We start from the raw sequence: 19573 nt of genomic DNA, 5'->3' as shown, positions 1-19573 counted from the left end.
TCCCTCTAAAGCTGCAATTGCAACATGGCCCATTAAACCGTTCATTAACCCTTTGCCTACCGCAAGAATTAAAAAAAAAAAAAATTGAAGATACTGATTTTTTTTTTGTGCCCTATAAAAAAAAAAAAAAAAAAATCTGTTTTACTTTGTGTTGTACCGCAGGAAAGGCTACATGCGCAAACTCCTTGCTCTAGGGCACATCTCGGCGGCACGAGCTCCCGTGCACCAAGGGCAGCTGCCAACGCTATGAGCTCGCGCTCCTAGCTTTCGCTACATGCACCGCTCAAAGAGAAAAAAGAAAAAAAAAAGGCGGGCTGCGCGAGCCGGATAACTCGACTACAGCGCCGCCACGAACTGTCAATACACGCGCCCTCACGAGCTCCCGTTGCCGAGCCGCTCCGGTCCCAACACTACCCAAGTATTCTGTACACTGTAATTCTAGTACACCGTAATCGTGCTTCGGGATCTCGGAGGCCATGATCAAGATAATCATACTTTTGGTGTCTAGGCCAGGTGGCGCAAGCTACCACCCATTATAAAGGTTACAGCCGTTAGCATTTATTATCCATCCATTTTGACGTCTATGTATAGATCTAACTCAAGCCAATCTAAATCCGAACCCATCCGATACAAGTACAACTCACACAACTCACACGTGCTTGTTTGTGTGTGGTGTCAGTGGTGTGTCTATCATGGGTGCAAAAAAACGGAAGGTAACCCAGAATTCTTTATTCTTGGCATTTGTGTTGTCGCGAATATTTGAGAGGCTCATTGATGTCCTTTTGCGTCATTTGCGTGGTGTCTAGTGGGATAACGACAATTTCACGCAACCGAGCGTTTCGGACCTAGTTATACGGCCTATTCGCCTGGAGATTCTATCGTTACAGCTCACGTGGTGAAAAGCAGAACTACGCTTTGTTTTGCACTTCCTTGGAGCAAGAGGAATGCCACGCACGCGAGGCAGAAGGGCGCCAATGCAGTGCTCGTGCTCTGTACCCTTGCCCCCTCGTAGTGAAACATGGGTGAACAAGAGCACGCTTCACCTAAATTCAATCTGGGTCTCGAGGCCAAGAAAGGCCAACACTAGAGATTATTTTAGCTTCAAGCCCGCGTGAACGTTACCAACGTAAAGCTATGCAAGTCGGCTGCACGTGGAGTAGTGCCGCTCTGCCGCGACAAGTGATGATTAAACGTAAGCAGTAAGCGGGAATAAGCATCAGCACTGATAAATACACCACGCATGTACAAGAACATGCAACACGTGTGTTTCGGTGATCGCCGGCGAGCAGCGATCTTTCGATCGACGAATGCCGTCCCTAGACGGAGTCCTCGATTCCTCCGTTTCTGTTGTCCGCAGGGGCGAGCCGTGAAAGCCGCGCAGAAGGGGAGCGTGTCCTCGGAGCCGGAGGAGCTCTCCCAAGCACCGCACACCTTCGTCATTTCGCGGGGCAAGCTGGGCAAGAACACGACCGAGCTCATGCTCAACTTCCGGAAGGTCATGGAGCCCTACACGGCGTCCAGGCTAAAGGTGCGTACCCAGGAACGGCTGGCACTGATGCCACTTGTCTGCCATTGTGAGGGCCTGCCTCTCGTGGAAGGAGATACAGGCAGTTAGTATGAATAGCCAACACTGATGTTGCTGGCTTGTCCTTTGGCGTTGCCTTCTCCGCGGGCGGGGCTGCCGCAAAGCGGCATGTATGGGTGGGCAAGGTGGGTTAACATTTTTGTAATGAGCCGCTGCTGACAGTCGCTGCGAAGCAGTGAGAACGGGTGGGCCGTGTAAGTAACCACGTGCCCCAGTGATACACGCGCAATGTAGAGTCACTACGTCGCACGTGTTAACCTACCTGGTCCACCCGTTCATGCCGCGTTGCGGCAACAGCCCACAGCGGGTCACTATAAAAATGTCAACTCACTGGCCCTTCCGTACACATCGCTTCGTGACGTTTCCACCGGCAGCCCAAGCCACGCCCACGGAGGAGGCTCTGCCTTAAGACAGGCCAGCCACATAATACCTGAATGGCTTTCAAGACTGTGGAGCGACGTAGGATGTAGCCATAGATTTGTATGACAGGGTGATGTCGTGCTGAGCATATGGATTCTGAGGGAGGGAAGGATAGGGAAAGGTGTCATTTTTGCAGGCTCTCTCGTCTGCTTAGTTGCTCAGACAGTGCTGGTTCGGCTTGACTTCCCTCTATTCTCACGGCTTGGCTTCATAGTCGTCACGCCTCACCGCTGCGCAACTTTTTAGTTGCACAATTAGCAAAAAAAAAAAAAAAAATTCAGGTGCAGGAATTTATGGAGTTTCAACAGCCTTTTTCAGGTGTTGCATGAAAGCACTCAATGCCAAACACCCCATTCTTTCTACCCGCTTTCAAAAGTCCCTGCTTCACAAGCCTATGATGCAAATCCCCCGTGTCAAGGGGTCGGGTCCTCAACGTGGTGGCGGGACATTCTGCTTTTGACTAAAAGACAGTAACTGCGCACACGAGCTTGTGTAGCGTAATCATGCCGTGCCCGATACTCAAGTAAAACATAACTGGATAAAGCTTTCCGTTCTTCAAGCGTGCGCTATACATATTCACGTCTTGCAACGTTCAAAGTGAAAACAAGCAAGAAATACCAATCACTAGCAAAACATTTAAAGCGTGCAAAATGGATTCAAGCCCTACGGCGACAGAACTCCGACGGAATGCCTTGGCAACCAACCATGAACTTTCCTGTTTGCAGTGCCCGCTTCGTCACAGGCTTGTAAATGTGCTGAATTCAAAGAAAAAATTTTTGTAACATACCAATCCTTGCTTTTTGACGGTACAGGCGAGTCTTCGTGATACGAAGACTGGCCGGATTTCACCCCATCCGAGTTTGTTTACACGGCCCGGGTATGGCGACACCCCAAGCGCTCGCGCGGTACATCAGGATGGCAAAGTGTCAGAACGCAAAGCTGTTGTTATTTAAATAAGCTTGAATAACTTAGGCGCTCAAGGAGAGCAAAATTGGCTGTTTGTAGTGGCTGGGGCTCATGGACGGAGCACACAAGCCCCGCACAAGGTGGCTAGTTGTGTTGGGATCGAAACTCGTCACCATTACTTCCCTTACATAACACTCTGCCTTGAAAGCCAACCCCTTTTTCAGTTGCTTGTGTGACGCCGCACCTGACTTTGAGTTGAGGGTAGAAACCGATGCGGCGTCGGCGGTCTATCCATCTTGGATGGTATGCGGAGCACAGGTTTTGCGTCTTTTGCAGGGGCTGCAGTGACGTCAAAATGCCAAGATTTGGTTCCGAACGAAGGATAGTGGGTAGACTTCAAGGCAACTAGCTTTAAGGTCTACCCACTATCCTTCGATCACAGCCAATCACAGCTCGGCGTCTTTCTGTCGTCACTTCAACTCCTGCGCAAGAAGCAGACGACTTGATCTTCGCATAAAGACAAACGTGGTTGTCCGTATTGTAGACAGTGGCCTTCGTTAACCTTTGCCCTCAGCCATTTGGAAGCAAAGGCTTACGCGAAGCGACGACAAAAAGATGTGCGCAGAATGGTGAAAGACAGAAAAATGCCACCAGAGAACACACGTAAACACACAGATTGAGACACGCGCATGCTGGCATGGACGACGGAGCGATGATTCCAGAGCCCCCAAAAGTGTTTCGAGCAATTCCCGCGGGGGCACACCACGATGGGTGGCCAAGTTCTGAAAAAGGCCCAATGCTCCAGTCAAGTTAAGATGGATTTGAGTTTTACAGTACAGCTTGGGCAGTCTTGGTATTTTACGGTTCTGTTCGAACGATTTAAGTAAGCTTTTAGTTTATTTTTGATTAGATGCCATTCATTGTCTGGCGCTGAATACAAGAGTCCCATGAGTCAGAAAACGGCAGACGCTCCTCTCGCCCTCTGCATTGTAACGGCCAGAGACAGAACTCTTCGAGAAAGGGGGGAGAGCAAGAGTTTCGTCCCTTGCCCATATTGTTTACCTAAATGTTTTTTCATTTCTGGGCGTTGCATTGCCTCTTCTACCCCCTTGTTCCGATGCCTCTACCAAAGGATACCCTCTGAATATTGCCTCGCGTCCCCAACCTGCATGCCTCTGGTCTGCATTGCTTGCACTGGAATCACTTTCTACGCAGTGCCGGTTCATTTTGTACCGACCCACGTCTTGTGCGTCATGGACCACACCAGTGCAAGTGAATGGTGACCCGGATCTGGCTGAGAGTCCGCTGGGCGGCTTGCTTCGTTGCAGGTGCAGAAAAAGAATGTGGTGAAGGACTATGTGTCGGTGGCCGGTCTGCTGCACGTGACGCACATGGTGGTGTTCACTAAGACGGAGCAGGCCATCTACCTGCGGATGGCCCGGCTTCCGCGCGGACCCACGCTGACCTTTCGCGTGGAAGACTACGTCCTGGCCAAGGACGTGCTCTCGAGCCTCAAGAAGAAGATCACCTATGGCCACCAGTACAGCTCCCACCCGCTGCTGGTGCTAAACAACTTCAGCGGCGAGGGCATGCACCTCAAGCTCATGACGTCCATGTTCCAGAACATGTTCCCTTCCATCAACGTCAACACGGTCAGGGCTGCTCTTGGGCTCGTGCGGGGTTCGGGCAGCCTTCTCAGCCGCCTCTTTGTGAAGTCCCTTGGAGTCGTTAGACAGTGCGCATTGTAGCTCTCCCATCCGGAGGAGTGCATGTTTTTGCTTTTTAGAGCGCAGCTCTTAGGGGCCCGTTTCCGGCTTGAGCGGCGTCGCCGTCGCCGTCGGCGTAACCGCACGGTGCATTATGGGTAAATTTCCCCGCTAAATCTAGCGGAAACATTCCCCGCTAGATCTAGCAGAAAAATTTCCCCGCTAAATCTAGCGGAAAATTTTCCCCGCTAGATTTAGCGGAAAAAATTCCCCGCTAAATCTAGCTGAAAAATTTCCCCGCTAAATCTAGCGGAGAAAATTCCCCGCTAAATCTAGTGGAAAAATTTCCCCGCTAAATCTAGCGGAAAAATTTCCCCGCTAGATTTAGCGGAAAAAAACTCCCAAGGTCACATGATTCCCCCCCCCCCCCCCCCCCCCCCCCCCCCCCCCCGCCCCGAGAACAGGTGACCCTCAGTACCGTTTCCTCCTCCTCCTCAAGAGCTGCGCTCCAATTCGGTGTTACAGGAAGTTGTAAACGGCTTTCTTTTTTTTTTTTTTTTTTTTAAGGAAGACAAGTTTGACGTGTTTACATGGCTGGAGGGCTTTCGGTCTTGGAGCTAACCTCGGTTTACTCCCATCCAAGCAGAAATTATTGTGCCTGTCCCATTCTCACAAAATTTACTATCGTAGCAGTGACATCGGGGCCCAAAGAGATCATGCTATGTTTATAGCACACTTAACCGACTACAGTTGAATCTCAGTAACTCAAACTTGCGTATAATTCAAGCTAACAGGCAGGTCCCATACTATGTGTCTCCATGGGAGGAAACTCCCGGTAATTCAAACTTTGCTTTATTCAAACAAAATTTTTATCTCCCTCGAGTTCGAATTAAGGAAATTCGACTGTATTTGCAGTTGCACTGGTAGTGTAAGTACTGCTTTACCTCTACTTTCCTAAAAATAGGTTTTCTTCTGTTCTAGTTTTTAAAACAAAGTTTGCGTTTTCAAACAGCAAGGTTTTAGTGTTCATTTCTAGTTTTTGCTTTTATATAATGATGCTCCGCTACCCTTGTGGGCCCTCAAGGTATAGTATATGAATTATGTGATGATAATGACGACGATATATGTGTTTCCACTGCACAGGAGCAGTATAGCCAGTGCAGTGCAACTGCTTACCTCGGCCGATTTGCTGATTGTTGCAAATACCTTGCAATGCGGGTAAAAGGTGATCCATCCCAGAGGTGATGCGTCTACTTGCATCAGAATACAACACAAAGTGTGTATGACATCTTCCGGTCATTGAATACAAAGCCAAATGATGCACTTGGCATTGGACATCCACCCGGTTTATTCTGGAATATGGAGGAAAGAAGGTCGCTACAGCACTGGCTTTGGCCAGCTGCACCTTGCTTCGGTGCATGCGAAGACCATGTGGACACTATTTTGCAAGGAGGGTGGAGACGGGGGAACTGCACTCTGTGATTGGCTGTGCCCAATCCCAGAGTGCAGTTACGTCACAATATGGAACTCAAAAAGTGCAAGATATTGAGCTCTGAATCCAACCTTTACTTCCTCGCAAAAGGTGTTTTCAGGTCACGTAGCTGGTTTTGCGGAGAGAAAGTGTTTACCACTGCTGATGTCTCCACCACAACATGCACTGTGCTGTGGTAACTACAGCCGAGCACATCAGTCTGATGTCGTTCACTGTCGGATCCAGCAGGGTAACATGGCAGCATGTTTTAACTCAACACTCGGGTGCATCATTTTCGACAAACATTCATTTATTTGTTGTCAGTGGGCCACTTGAGTCCTCTATCATTTCATCTGCTGCAGGTCAAGCTGAACACCATCAGAAGGTGCCTCCTCCTGAACTTCAATCAAGAGGACAGCACGATCGACTTCCGCCATTAGTGAGTTTTTGTGGTACTCTTAAGACCCAAACTCTGTAGCCAGGCTTTACTAAGAGCCCAGCATGGCTGGGTGAACAACGCATCCACGCTCGCCCACGGAGAGGGTTGCGTCATTCTTGCGCTACGTATGTAGTGTCGCTTCTGGTTTGCACCATTCACAACTTGTTTGGACAGCTACGGCTCCAGCGAGCCAATCAGCGTCGGAGCGAGGTACAGAATCACATACTGTCACACTTGTCCTGCGTAGAGCTGTCATGTGCTTTGCTCCGTCTCTTTACTTGGCCGGTTGGGGTCGTAATGTTTGCCCTAGCGATGCAAGTTGACTATACCGTTTCGTGTACTTTTGTGCGCAGGCACATATACTATGTGTGCCACTTTGTCATTGCTGATATAATATTTCGGAGAATCATTTCTGTAAAGATAGTGAGGCATATTTATTTTCATGCGCACAGAAGAAATGAAGGGTGAACTTCTAAGAAGCCTCGCTTCTGAATTTGTGCCGCTTACTCTATTTACTCAAATGCACCATAAAAACCAGAATATGCACCGATGTTTGTTTGCAAATGAGCTCGCTAGAGCCCCCTATCAGCAGACCCCTGCGCACTTTGTCTTCCTCTTCTTTTCCACTTGTCTTGCATCTTTTTGTTATTTGTACATGCAATCCACCTATAACTATACCACATACAGTCGACTCTCGTTAATTCAAAATCTCTTAATTCAAACTTTCGGATAATTCAAACTAACGTGCAGGTCCCATCCTATGCGTCTCTATGGGAAGAAACTCCTGATAATTCAAACTTTGCTTTATTCAAACAAATTTTCGGCCCCCCTCGAGTTTGAATTAAGGGGGGACACTACCCGAAAAAAAAAAAATTTTCTGCAAAAAAAGTTGATTTTGAAAAATGTTGTATTTACATCCACCAGCACCTGGAGAGTATTTCCAGAAAGTTTCATTAGTTTACACCGCATAGTTAATTTTTTATAAATAATTTTCGGTGCATTGAAGCTAAAGAAAAGGTAGGGGTTGGAACACTTTGAACACATTTTTCTCCGTTCCACATTTTGGCTTAAATTTCATTTTAGGAAAACTATCGTTTGTTAATGGGACAAAAGGAAAGACTCGCTTATTGTTTTTCATAAGTGGAATTTTATGGGCAGTGCAACTATGGAATTGTTTTTTGACTTTGTGGATGTTTTTTATAAAAGATGTTAAGATTTTGTGGATGACATAAAAGGCAAAAAAATTTATTTGATTTTTCACTGCAATGTTAGCATAAAATAAATTACTTTTTGGAAATTTTCTTTTCACAGCTTCACTCCCCAGGCGTTCTGCTGCAGATCTAGAGTAGAAAAATGTTCAGTATTACATTATTTCCAAACGATAGTTTTCCTAAACGAAGTTGGTGTGTTCCTGATAAAAATGACTACAAATTATTTTACAGCTTATGTACACTGATGAAACTTTCCACTGCATTCTGCCTTGAAACTTCCAGTATATACTCTAAATTTCATTCATATTAAGCCATAGGTTTAAAAGTTAACCCCCTTGGGTGGTGTCCCCCCTTAATGAGAGTCGACTGTATAACAATGTACCACTTATGAGGACTGGTTTACAGTCCAGATACGGTAATCGGCTGTATAGATTGAAATTTTGGGTTTTCTAGTTATCGTTGTACAGTAAACTCTAAATTGAGCGAACTTCAAGGGACACAGGGAAATAGTTCACTTAACTGAAAGTTCACTAAACCAAATATATTCGCTACAATATGGAACAGCATAGGGCACTGCATACGTCGAGTCAAAAGTGTGAAATGCAATTTATGCAGCCGTATTCATTGATATATACAAAGTGCATAACAGTTACATTGCTGTTCTTCTCATTTTGAAAAAGAAAATCTAATTTTTATTTGCAACGGTGCTCTTAAAGTGTATGAAGTAACAAGCTGTCCGGAAAGTCTGTTTTTTTGCACTTCCTCTGGCACAGCTTGTTGCTGTGACGAAGCCATACCGCAACGGCATCGTCCACTGGCTCGAAATATCCCACACAGAGTCGTTTCCTGTTGGGATCGACCGCAGTTTCTCCTTCAAGCTTAGACTTTTGCTTCACTCTCGTTGACAACGTCGACGGTGAAATCCCATAGTTTTTCGCAACGTCCACTTGCCTTTAACCGTTGTCCAGATGCTGGAGGATTTTGAGCTTGTCTGATAGAGAAAACTGTTTCCATTTTGTCGTACTCATTACGAAAGTGGGCGCACAGACTGCCGTCCTCCCATTGTTACCCAAAACTAAGATGGCCGAACAGAACCGATGACAAAGAAAAAACAGACGCACCCTGTGGTTCGTTCTCGTCTACTGCACCGCCGCTTTGCCTCGGTGGCGCTGTAGACGCCAGCGATGATACGCCGCCGCTGCAGAGGGGTATCATCACAATGGAAGATAACACAGAAAGGGTATGCTGCATGCATCGGAAAAATTAAGTGGAAACTGTCAAGAAAATGTGAATGTAAAACCGCAAAACATAGGTAGAGAATTGTGCTGAGGAGGTTCCCACAGTTCAAGAGAGCGGCAGAAAATTTCTAGCTGACGGGGCATGAGAGTAGCATCAGCAACATGGCGGCGGCCTAGGAATGTTTTTTTGGAAAGGTGTATATAAGATGAAAGCCAGCTTTTTTTAATGCATATCTGAGGAAAAATAAAAAAATTTAACTTAAATTTGGAGTTATACAATTAATTGTTTTCTTTTGGGGGGGGGGGGGGGGGGGGGGGGCGTTGTTTTCTTTTTTTAAATTTGTATTTCGCTTATAGTGGTGATAAACTAGGCAGACCCGTAGTAGTGACTGAAATTTCAAAACCCATAGTGCTATCCGAGAAGCTCGCCCATGTCGGCTGCTTCTCCGAAGAGACCGTTACAAGACGCGAGAGCTTTGCTGTGAAACAGTAAATCTTGCCACAAAGGGTGAAGCGCGAGTAGTTCAAGCTCGGACAATGACGCAGCCAGTGCAGTTGACGAGCTATATTTAGCTGGAGTGACTAGGAATGTCGCAAAATTAATGTTTGTAGAAACTTTATTCCCTCGTGCTTCTTTCAGAATTGAGGTCAACTTATTTTCGAATAGGTTCATTTATTGCTTTGGTTACTCTCAGCGAGTTTACTATGTCTGACCCTAGTCCGATCGCGGCGGATACTGCGAGTCATCGGTGCCAGTCCAAGGCCGTGAGAGTTTCCCGTAAGCTTAGAGGGGAAGCGCCGTGACGCGCGAAATGCGCAGTCGCAGGCTACATTCAAAGAGCTGGGATGGCTTGTGGTGTCCGCTGCTACCGAAAGTTAGGGGAAACGCAGTGTAGTCGCGGGTCTAGTAATGGCGGCAACAACCGGCTGCAGCACGATCAAGGTGACGCCGTGCGGCATCAACCGGGCGGTGAAGAAGCTGGTGCAGAGCCGGGTGCCGGACCTGAGCCGTCTGCACGACGTTTGCGAGTTCCTGGAGCAGCCGGGGGCCTCGGAGAGCGAGGCGGAACTCGAGGGAACTTCCAACCAGGTGCTGCTGCCCCAGAGGATCGCCAGCCGGGGGAACGCCCTCAACCAGCAGAGCTCCGTCAGGTACCTCACCGTGTGGCACTAGTCGCCGCCCGATTCAAAGGGTTCGGTCGCACGCCTCCATTCGCCCATCCAGGCGAGCCACGGGTCGCCTCCGTCGGGCTCTCGAGAAACGGGGCCCACGGACGCACGAATCCCCGGAGCGTTTCGTACCACGGGTGCTCAATGCGGTGTTTTTAGAGGACGCCGATGAGTCTAGCAACCGTGAGCCTGGTATGCGGGCTTGAATTTCAGGATCGGCCGTATGGCATATGCCAAGGTGAGATAATAGAACATTTTAGAATGGTCCAGCGATCCCAGAAAGGGCAACAGATTTGGTGAGAACACTTGGTCACGTGGATAGAAGAACGGAGCGCAAAAAGATTGCCGTCATTGGGAGCAGGTTAGAAGATTGCTGGCAAAGGGGAAGTGCGAAATTCGTGCTGTACTGAAGGTATGGGACAGAATTTCATACAACCTTTAGGTACAAATGCATGAAAGGATAAAGCATAGAGGACGGGGACAGAAACAGGAATTAGGGTTGTCCTCAAGCCAGTATCGTCGATCCATCCACACACCCACTGCGTAGTTGGCCTCCCTCTGATTGCATCTTCATACGAGATTAACTCTGAAGACAGCGAGGCCTTGTTGCAAAATCTAATCCCTCTCGCTGCTGAGTAAAAGTCTGGCACTTCAATATTGGAGAGCCTACACCTATACAGCATTTTTGTATTTGTGCTGTCATGCAGCATGACCCGCCAGAGTAATTCAGATCTGCCCAAGCGAAACTTGGCATTTGGTCCGAGCAGTTTTGTCTAGGCACGGTTGCTACATGGTGTTTCAATAAGGCGATTCTAGGCCAAAGTTGCCTCTAGTACTTTGCTTTAGCAAAAGTGTACAGCTAGCGTTGTTCTTGTCACTTGTCCCAGAGCAGACATGCAACCCACTTTTGTCCGTTAGGGTGGTCGAACTCGGGCCCCGGCTGACCCTGAAGCTGGTGAAGGTGGAAGAAGGCCTGATGGGAGGAGAGGTCATGTTTCACGCCTTCGTCGAGAGGTCGCCCGAGGAAGTCGAGAGGCTTCGGGAGCGCAGGCTGCAACTCAAGTGAGTCTGCCCTCGGGACGCTCGAGCGAACATACGCAAACTACTCTGCAAAGCTGAGCATTCGAGCTTTTTATAACTACGAGAAAATCAAAGCCATTATTAGTGTTTCCCAGTATTGATTCTTCAGAATGTCGTGCGGGGAGCGGGCACCACCTAGAGCTAACGCGCCGCTCCATCTTGGAAGCAAATTGGCAGCGCCGCCAACGGCTCGCATAAGTATTACTTTGCGTGCAAATGCACCGTCTGCTTTCCCGCGTTCCAACGCAAGTTCCGAGTCTGTATCTTCCTGCCACTGCATTCCTCGATTTAACGCCAAAGTAAAAATATTGTGCCTCGATATTCAGAAACCTACTTGTGTTCAGCGTTCCTGTGTCCTCGTGTGATACGACCCACAGGACTGGCTCGAAGCTCGGGATTCAGCCGTGTCCTGTAAGCGGCAACGACGGTAGCTCGGCGTCTCTATTTTGTGTGTCTGTTCGACGACGGCCTGGCGTCTACTATGGAACGACACACACCAGTGTCGGCATTCGATCAAATCAATGTGACGAGTGTTTTTCGTTGCTCATTTCATCAGATCTCGCTGGCAAATCAAGCTCATACTGGGAATGAGATGATTGCGGCTGTTTTTGCGAGCGCATGAGATCTAGGCTCTCAATTTTCATCTCTAGTGTAAGAGAAGTTAACCGTGACAGTGACCCCAAACGCTCGTGTAGTATGACGCTTGGGTCAGCATAGATGGAATAGAAACAACAGACTCAATGCTTGCCATTCCCTGGCGCAATGTGCGTGCAGAAAGGCTGCTAGAAGCTGCGACGCCTCAGTCTCGTTGCGTGCTTCCAATAGGACTTGTCTGTTGAATTAAAATTTCCGGGTTTGGCTTCGGATTTTGCCATACCCATAGTTCCCCAGATGGAACTAGAAAGGAGCGTTGGCACTGTCGGACTCTCGTTTGCAGCATCTCTGTGTGTGCAGTCTCGCGTTCCATGCTTTCAAGTGGAGAAAAGGCTGCTCGTAGAATTTCTGACAGCTTTCCTGCGCGCTTGCTCACACATTCTTTAATGTTGCACGGTTTTATGAATGGAAGAAACTTGGTTGCAGTTGCGAGTATAAGTCCTTGGCCATTTCTTCTGGTTTTTTGAATCGTAGCGGATGTCTCGAGTGTAACTAGCCTCAGTTGTTGCGAGTTGTGCTGGCAGACGAGAAATCTCCCGGTTGGAGAATCTGATCGCGAAACTGCACGAAATGTTGCTAGCACATCCATCTTTGGATTGTTGCCTTCGTGCGACGCAACGTAGGGATAACTTCGGGGAGTGTGGGGTGGCTATGGGGAATCACTTCCGCTTTGGGTTATTAGGGGAGCCGCGAAACCTGTACAGATAATCTTTGGCCGGCATAAACATAATTTCTTCCAAGTGGGATTCCTGGTCAGAAGCACGACCAGAGCTTGCTCTATGCCGGGTTTCTCAAACTCATTCGGGTGTGGGTGCCAGATAGACCACCCCCAAAAGGTTGAGGGCCAATGTGGGGGATCTGTATGCTGTTATTTTGGGACAAAAAAAAAAAAAAAAGAAAAAAAAGCAGAGATGACTTTGTTGTGAAGCCGCTGACTCTCCCAGTGACTATATATTTTCTGGAGAAGGGACCTCGTGCTTTCTGCTTTTGTATGGTCGTCGTTTTGCCAGTAACACCTTAAAAGACACGAGCCGCGTGTCAGCGATTTAGTGAGCGGAGAGACGAGCAAAGAGACAAGCGACGTCTACAGCAACGAGAGTCAGTGATGAGCGACGGCGATTTCTCACTGTTACTCGTCGTGTTGCTCGGTTTTTGGATTTGTAGAAAACGTCGCGCAGCGCCTTGGTCGCTTGCTTCGTCACTTTCATGCAGTTTGCCTCCTTGCCCGACTGACCGAGCAACATCGAAGCGGGTCGCCATCGCTTGTCTTATTGCTCGCCAAATCGCTTACATGCGGTTCATACTGTCTTGATTTGCATAGACGACTACTTTAGACCCGTGCCTGATGTGATAACAAAATTTTAAGTGCTAGCGCATCGGCAGTTTTTAATAGTAGAACAAGAGCAAGCATACTGTCATTGCCCCGTCGCACAATTTACTTTGCCCGACAGGCACTTTCTCTTTTTCTGATGATTTTTATAGCAACATTATAATAAAATACTCATATTTTATAGGGATTTTCCAGCGGCCCAAGCTCGTCGCTTTATCTTTGGCAGTCATTCTGCTGAGCGAGAGTTGGTGCAACCGAGGTGCCTCCTTGAGTAAAGAGCTCACGCTTGTAGCCTCCTCAAGTAGTCACCTCAAGAACTGTAGTCGAAACAGTCTGGCTCCTTGCGGAGCATTAGTAATGTCCCCCTTTATGTGGATAATCAAGATATAAGTAGGTAAATTTTAGATTACATATGTTATCTTATCAAGACGTACGCATTTCAAATGCCAAAAGCATAGCTTTTTTCTCTGACAACCAAATCTCGTAAGAACTACTTCGCGCCGCGTATAAACAATGCGCAAAACTCGCTTTTATTTTTAGGTGAAAACGGGTATAGTAGTGGCATTGTCGTTCCGGCTGATTTACTCGAGAAAGGGCTGAGAAGCAAATATTTAAACGTAGCAATACTCGGTCCAAAATAAAAGAGAATAGGGCAAAATTTGTGAGCACTTTATATGAGCAGAGCTCAGGCACGTAGCCAGGAGGGGGGGGGGGGGGGGGGGCCGGCCATGGGGCTCGGCCCCCTCGAAATCTTTCATTTTGCTGGGACCTCCTCTCCCCTGTCCCCTCATACGGCATTTTGTCATGGGCGGCCCCCCCCCCCCCCCCCTCCCGAAACAAAGTCCTGGCTACCTGCCTGGCAGAGCTCCTTTTCGAGCGGCAATGAACCGACGATATGAAACCATAATGTATGGCGCATCTAGCACTTGAGGCATGGGAACAGGGCTCGCAGCGGCAGGATGCTTGCGGGCCGCATCCCAGAGAGTCGCGGGCTGCATGCAGCCCGTGTTTGAGACCCCTGCTCTATACTGTTGTTGCCTGCTGGGAGAGGAGGGTAACCCTTACTTAGAAAGCAGAAATGTTCGGTTTTAGGGGCAAAGCTCCTTAGGGTCTAGCCTTGTCCGGCGTCCGTGCTCATACAGATTGCCATCCCATCTGTCTACTTAAAAAAAGAAAAAATGCTTGCGCAGTCGACAGGATTCGAACCCCCAATGGATTTCTAGTCCATCGCCTTAACCACTTGGTCACGTCTGCGGGACGAGTAGGGGGCTCTGAGATGTGGTGGTAACTCAAGAGCTGGGGATGTCATGGATGAAACGTTGCATGTAGACGCTCAACGTCTATACAGGAGAGGGCGCTGCGGTCAAATGCATATATAATCGCGTTAAACTTTGCATGCATTGGCTCAACGTTCATAGACGAGAGGGCGCTGCGGTCAAATGTTAAATCCTGTTTTCATCTCACCGCGTGTAGATCATCAATTTAAAGTCGGAATTCCTCATTGCATTACCTCAGCCTATTATAACTCTTTTATTCCAAGGACATCTTCAGAGTGGAATCGCCTTCCCGCGCAATTAGTAAACATACCATCCTTTGACTTGTTTAAAAGTGCGTTGACTACTTCCCTATGTTAATATCTCTCTTTGTTTGTTTGCCTTGTTTTATACATTTCTTAATTTGTTTACATATTTTTTTTTTACATTTTTCGTGCTTGGCTTTTAGTGTTTGTATATTGTTTGTGTTCCAAATTTGTCTTGTACCACTCCCCTCTGTAATGCCCCAGGGCCTTGAGGGTACTTAAATAAATAATAAATAAATGCTAAAATGCATATATAACCACGTTCCATACCACACATTCTCTTTCTGACATAGATGAAAACGAACGGAAAGCTTGGCATGCTGCGGCTCAGCGTATCAGTGCCACCAGAGCTTCGCCCCAATCAGCATCATTCACCACGTGGAGATGCCGGCATTTTTTTTATCTCAAAAACAAAATAAAAGGAAAAAGTTTCAGAGAATGGCCGCTTCACGCTCATGTGGCGGCTTTAGCCCCCAGAATCCCAATGGTTCTTCTTTCGCTCTCTTTCAGCTTTGGCGACTGGTTCTGGCATTAATCCCGCGGGCTCTCTTTGTATAGAGGAGGCTATGGTGTGACACGTGCCCTTTGCTCACTGGCATTTCCGTGACATTAGTCGCAATGCAACTTGTGGCAGGAGGGCTTCTATACACCTTTCCAAAAAAACGCTCCTAGGCCGCCGCCATGTTGCTGATGCTGATGCGGCTGGTGCGACTCTCGCGCCCTCTATCAGCTAGAAGTTTTCTGCCACTCTCTGGGACTGTGAAGACCCGCTCAGCGCGGTATTCTACGTGCATTTTAGCCGTTTTGCATTCGACGTTTTCTCGCTCTCTTGAAAGTTTCCACTTCATTTTTTTATGCGTGCTGCCTACCCTTCTTGTGTTATCTTCCATTGTGAGAAATAAGGCTGGTAAGTGCCTGTCATTCAAGCTTTTCTGCTCGACATTCACGGGAAACGAAGCAGGTGAAGGACGTCGAACGACCCTTGACGCGATTTTGCGAACATTGTTCTCCCCCCTCCCAGAGATAATCCGCGTAGAATCCTCAGTCATCTCCAAAAATAGTTGCCCGGGTTGGAGTGAGAAACGGGTCAGTCGCGTTTGTTTCTTTGCCTTGGTGCGGTTGTGAAAAAAAGGAAGCTCTCCCCGAAACGTGCCCCAAACGAAGTCATCTCGGATTCCGTCCGATCGTCAAGATGTGACTGTCGTCCACTGTGACTGTGTTATTTGAGATCTTTCTCAAATAAATTATTTTCGGATAACGCTGCATCGTGTGGTATGTACGATATATTGTTCGAATGTTACCACTTCCTCAATTGTATGTCCGTGTCCTGTCCATCGGTAAACACGTTATTTGTGAGAGTGAAAAATGCATGCCTTTCGGCCGTCTTCTGTTGCAATTTATTCTTGACAGCAAAGCGCTTTGTCGCTTCACATGCGGCGAATCCCGCGGCGTCGTCAAAACTGATCGTAAGAAAACAACAAATAACTAGAACTATACATTCCAGTCGCACTCGTTCTGTCGCGCGCGTATCCAATAAAAACAGTTTACAGTTTTTTTTGTTTTTTTTTTTTAGTGTGACACAATGCATTCTCAATGACCTCGGGAAAATACATGCACAATGAAACACAAAATATTGCGGGAAAAAACGAGAATTTAGCCGCCAGCAGCGTTTGAAACTGCGCCTACGCAGGCTGCGCCTATTGAAATCACAGTCCACTCGGTTAGGGTTAGGAGGGACGCCGGTGAAAGTCTAGCCTCAAACTCAGTGACTGGGCTCGAAAACGGATTGTGGTCCCTGGGGTCGAGTGTATTTTGGAAAGGTGTATTGAGCTAGTCGACGGGTTTATAAAAAGTATGACCGAATGCTAAGCGCATACGTTGAGTATTTTACGAGAAGCTTTTGGTAGGAAACTCTAAGCTACTGTCTTGGAGATGGTTTTTCATTTTCTCCCTGTTTTTTCTTCTTTCAGGAAAGAGAAGGAAAAGCGTAAGCGTCAGCAGGAAGAGAACAGGCGGCGCAAGGAGCAGGCTGAGAGGGAAGAGGCCACAGACGAGGAGGGTAGCGAGGAGCAAGGGGAGGACGAGGACCGTCAGTGGTACCGGGAGGAGGTGGGGGAGGAACCAGAAGACGGTACGTGGGCACCCGTACCGGTGGCAACACGTGGCCCCTGGGGTCCGATTTTGGTCACCGCGAGATCTAATTTGCCTTGCCGAACGAGTAAAGATAACGTTCGTAGACTGTTCGTCTGCTAATGCGCCCTTTGCAGATGAAAGTCAAACAAGAAAAACAGTTTATCATCTGCTACGAACTGAGCGCCGCGCTGAAATTGGGATCATCTGCCATTTCACGTTGGAAGCCATTGACAACCCGTGCTTTGTTTTCAATTCTGAGATTCTTCTAAGTGAAAATTGGCTTGGTGGGCTTGGTGGCTAGCCAAGTTGGACGCAATTTGAGACTCGCGGAGCCGAAAATTGGAGGTGCGTTCATTACATGAAGAAAAAAAAAAAAAAAAAAAAAGTCCAAATATCAGTATCTGTTGTGTGGGAGTGCGGTCATTATGCGAGTAGATATGGTATTACCGAGCTGTGAACTTGCGAATGAGTCAAACCACTGATCTCTTGCTGGATCGCGTTTGCCCGCTCTGCGAATGCGGTCACTGGCGGCCATCTTTAGGTAGAGTTATATTACCTCCAGCCAAGGTACAGCTCCTGCAGCCACTATCATCCATCCATGGCAGACAGCGTTTTGGCAGGTGTGGTGGCAGGCTGCCGTCAAAATAGGGTGGATGATATTTCGTGCTTGATTGAAATTGTTTGACGAAACATGTTTTTGAAACCCAGCGTGAACGGTAGCGCGACCTTTGAGGACCCGGTGAAAGTTTCACAAAATCGCAGCACCGGGAGAAAAGCAGCACAGCTCGCATCAAAAGTCGCATCAAAATTAGCATCAAAAGCAGACGCCGGTAAAGAGTCTGCTTGTGTGAGCGCCTCAGATGAACTGCCAGCTTTGTCTGACCTGGTTCGGTTAGATTGCACGGAGTCTCCATTTTGAAGCCCCCGAGTGCAATGCTGCAATGCATTCTCGAAACAAATCTTTGAAGCGTGGGAACATTCAGTGACCATTGCCCAGAGTGGTAAAAACTGGAGCAGGGCGCGGCAACTTTAAGCGCCATCATCGGGAGTCCAGAGGGAAACAACGAGAGAGAGAGAGCGACAGAAAAGCAGAGAAGGAAAACAAACAAATGGTTAGGTATGTTTATTTCGCTGCAACAAGTCCAAGCTGTTCTAGCACTTTTCATACAATGCACAATGCCGGCACTGTTGTGCAAAATAAAACCGACTTTGAAGCAATGTTTTCCCACTTCTGGCTAATAAAGCGTCTCCAGCAACACGGGCCCACTGAGACCACTGATGTCCGCGTTTATACCCGGCCGTTCCGAGGCGGCTGAAATGTTTGAGGAAGATAATGGATCTTCTCTAGATTTATACACCCTTTCTGAAATTCAGTGCCATCTTGTGGTTTAAATAGCATCTTCACTTTCGCCGTACCCGAGGCGCCAATGAATTTATAGTTCGTTATAGGGCACCGTCGCTTTCGCGAGTAAACGACGGACAAGAATGTCACCATATAGGTTTTTGTCAATGACTTTGAGTACCCACGACGACAAAGATGCAACCAGCGAAAATGGAGCACTGACCCACATGGCCGCCTCGATGAGATTCTGTGCAACAAGTGGCTTCGGAGCAAATTGTGTGCTGCCAACAGATGAGCCGAATTTTGAAATGAACGCCTATGCAGCCCTTGTGCTCAATTCCTGCTTTGTGTCGTAATTGCGTCACGAATGTATAGGCCTCGCATGACCTGCTCAGGAGCTCCTTCCACTTCCTTCACCTGAACCATACCGTGAAGAGTAAGAGACAAGACAGAACCCTTTGCAAGGCAAAGGGTTCTGTCCTGTCTTTTGTGCACCCCGGATACCAGTTCATCGTCCAATGCACAAACCTTGGCACGACACAGGCAAATCTGTTAGCAACAGCTTTTTACCGATGCTGCACGGCACATATGCTGTTCCTCAGATGATGGTAGCGATCAAAGTGGCCAGACCGAATTTCGGAAAGGGTCTAATGTGTGAGCTCTATCGTATGACCTATACTTTTCTCGAGTAACCCGCGTATTGACTCTCTTGCAGACCTGCCTCCTAAGGCAAAAAAGCCGAGGACAACCGGCGTGGTACGGGACAAGGGAGGGAAGATGGCTGCTCAGAAGACGAGGGCAGACAAGCCGGTTGTTGGGCCGTTTGGGCAGAAGGGGAAGAAGCAGGAGAGTGCCGGCAAGCGGGAGCTGTCGGACTTCGAGGTGATGATGCAGCGCCGCAAGAAGCGCAAGAAGCTCAAGGAGAAGGTGAAGCAGCAGAAGCTCCTCACCAAGAAGGTGTCCAAGCTGAGGGCGGCGCAGAACCAGGCCCCGGCCAGGAAAAAGAAGCACCGGAGGACGCGGTAGGCAGTCGAGGATTGGCACGAGGGACCTTGAATAAAGTTTGTTTCATCAAACGCCTTGTCCGAGGTTGTTAGGCTGTGTAAACTTGTTTTAGATGTTGCAACAACTGGGGACACAGTTCCCAGTTGTTGCAACATGGCATGAGAAATCTCTAGGTCAGGAGTCTCAAAACTTGTTTGAGTGTGGGGGACAACGTGAGGATGGAGGTTCAAGAGATTTAAAGAGAAGGACCTGTTGATTTCTGCTTTTTGTGAACTCGGTTTGGCCAGCGACCTCTTTAACTTTG

The 19573-nt window shown here is 48.0% G+C and overlaps 1 protein-coding gene across 1 annotated transcript; it reads left to right on the top strand.

Moving 5' to 3' along the window:
- Positions 1 to 582: 582 nt before the first annotated feature.
- LOC8052262 (suppressor of SWI4 1 homolog) lies at positions 583 to 19340 on the top strand. Its single transcript, XM_002436034.5, has 8 exons — positions 583 to 713; positions 1358 to 1528; positions 4240 to 4563; positions 6451 to 6527; positions 9910 to 10128; positions 11065 to 11208; positions 16760 to 16920; positions 18980 to 19340. The coding sequence occupies exons 1-8, from the start codon at positions 693 to 695 to the stop codon at positions 19288 to 19290; spliced, it is 1428 nt and encodes a 475-aa protein (XP_002436079.4). The 5' UTR covers positions 583 to 692; the 3' UTR covers positions 19291 to 19340.
- Positions 19341 to 19573: the final 233 nt, after the last annotated feature.

This window comes from Ixodes scapularis, unplaced genomic scaffold (genome assembly GCF_016920785.2).
Source record: "Ixodes scapularis isolate PalLabHiFi unplaced genomic scaffold, ASM1692078v2 PGA_scaffold3__209_contigs__length_174095766, whole genome shotgun sequence".
NCBI lineage: Eukaryota > Metazoa > Arthropoda > Arachnida > Ixodida > Ixodidae > Ixodes > Ixodes scapularis.
This window is presented reverse-complemented; position numbering and strand designations above follow the sequence as displayed.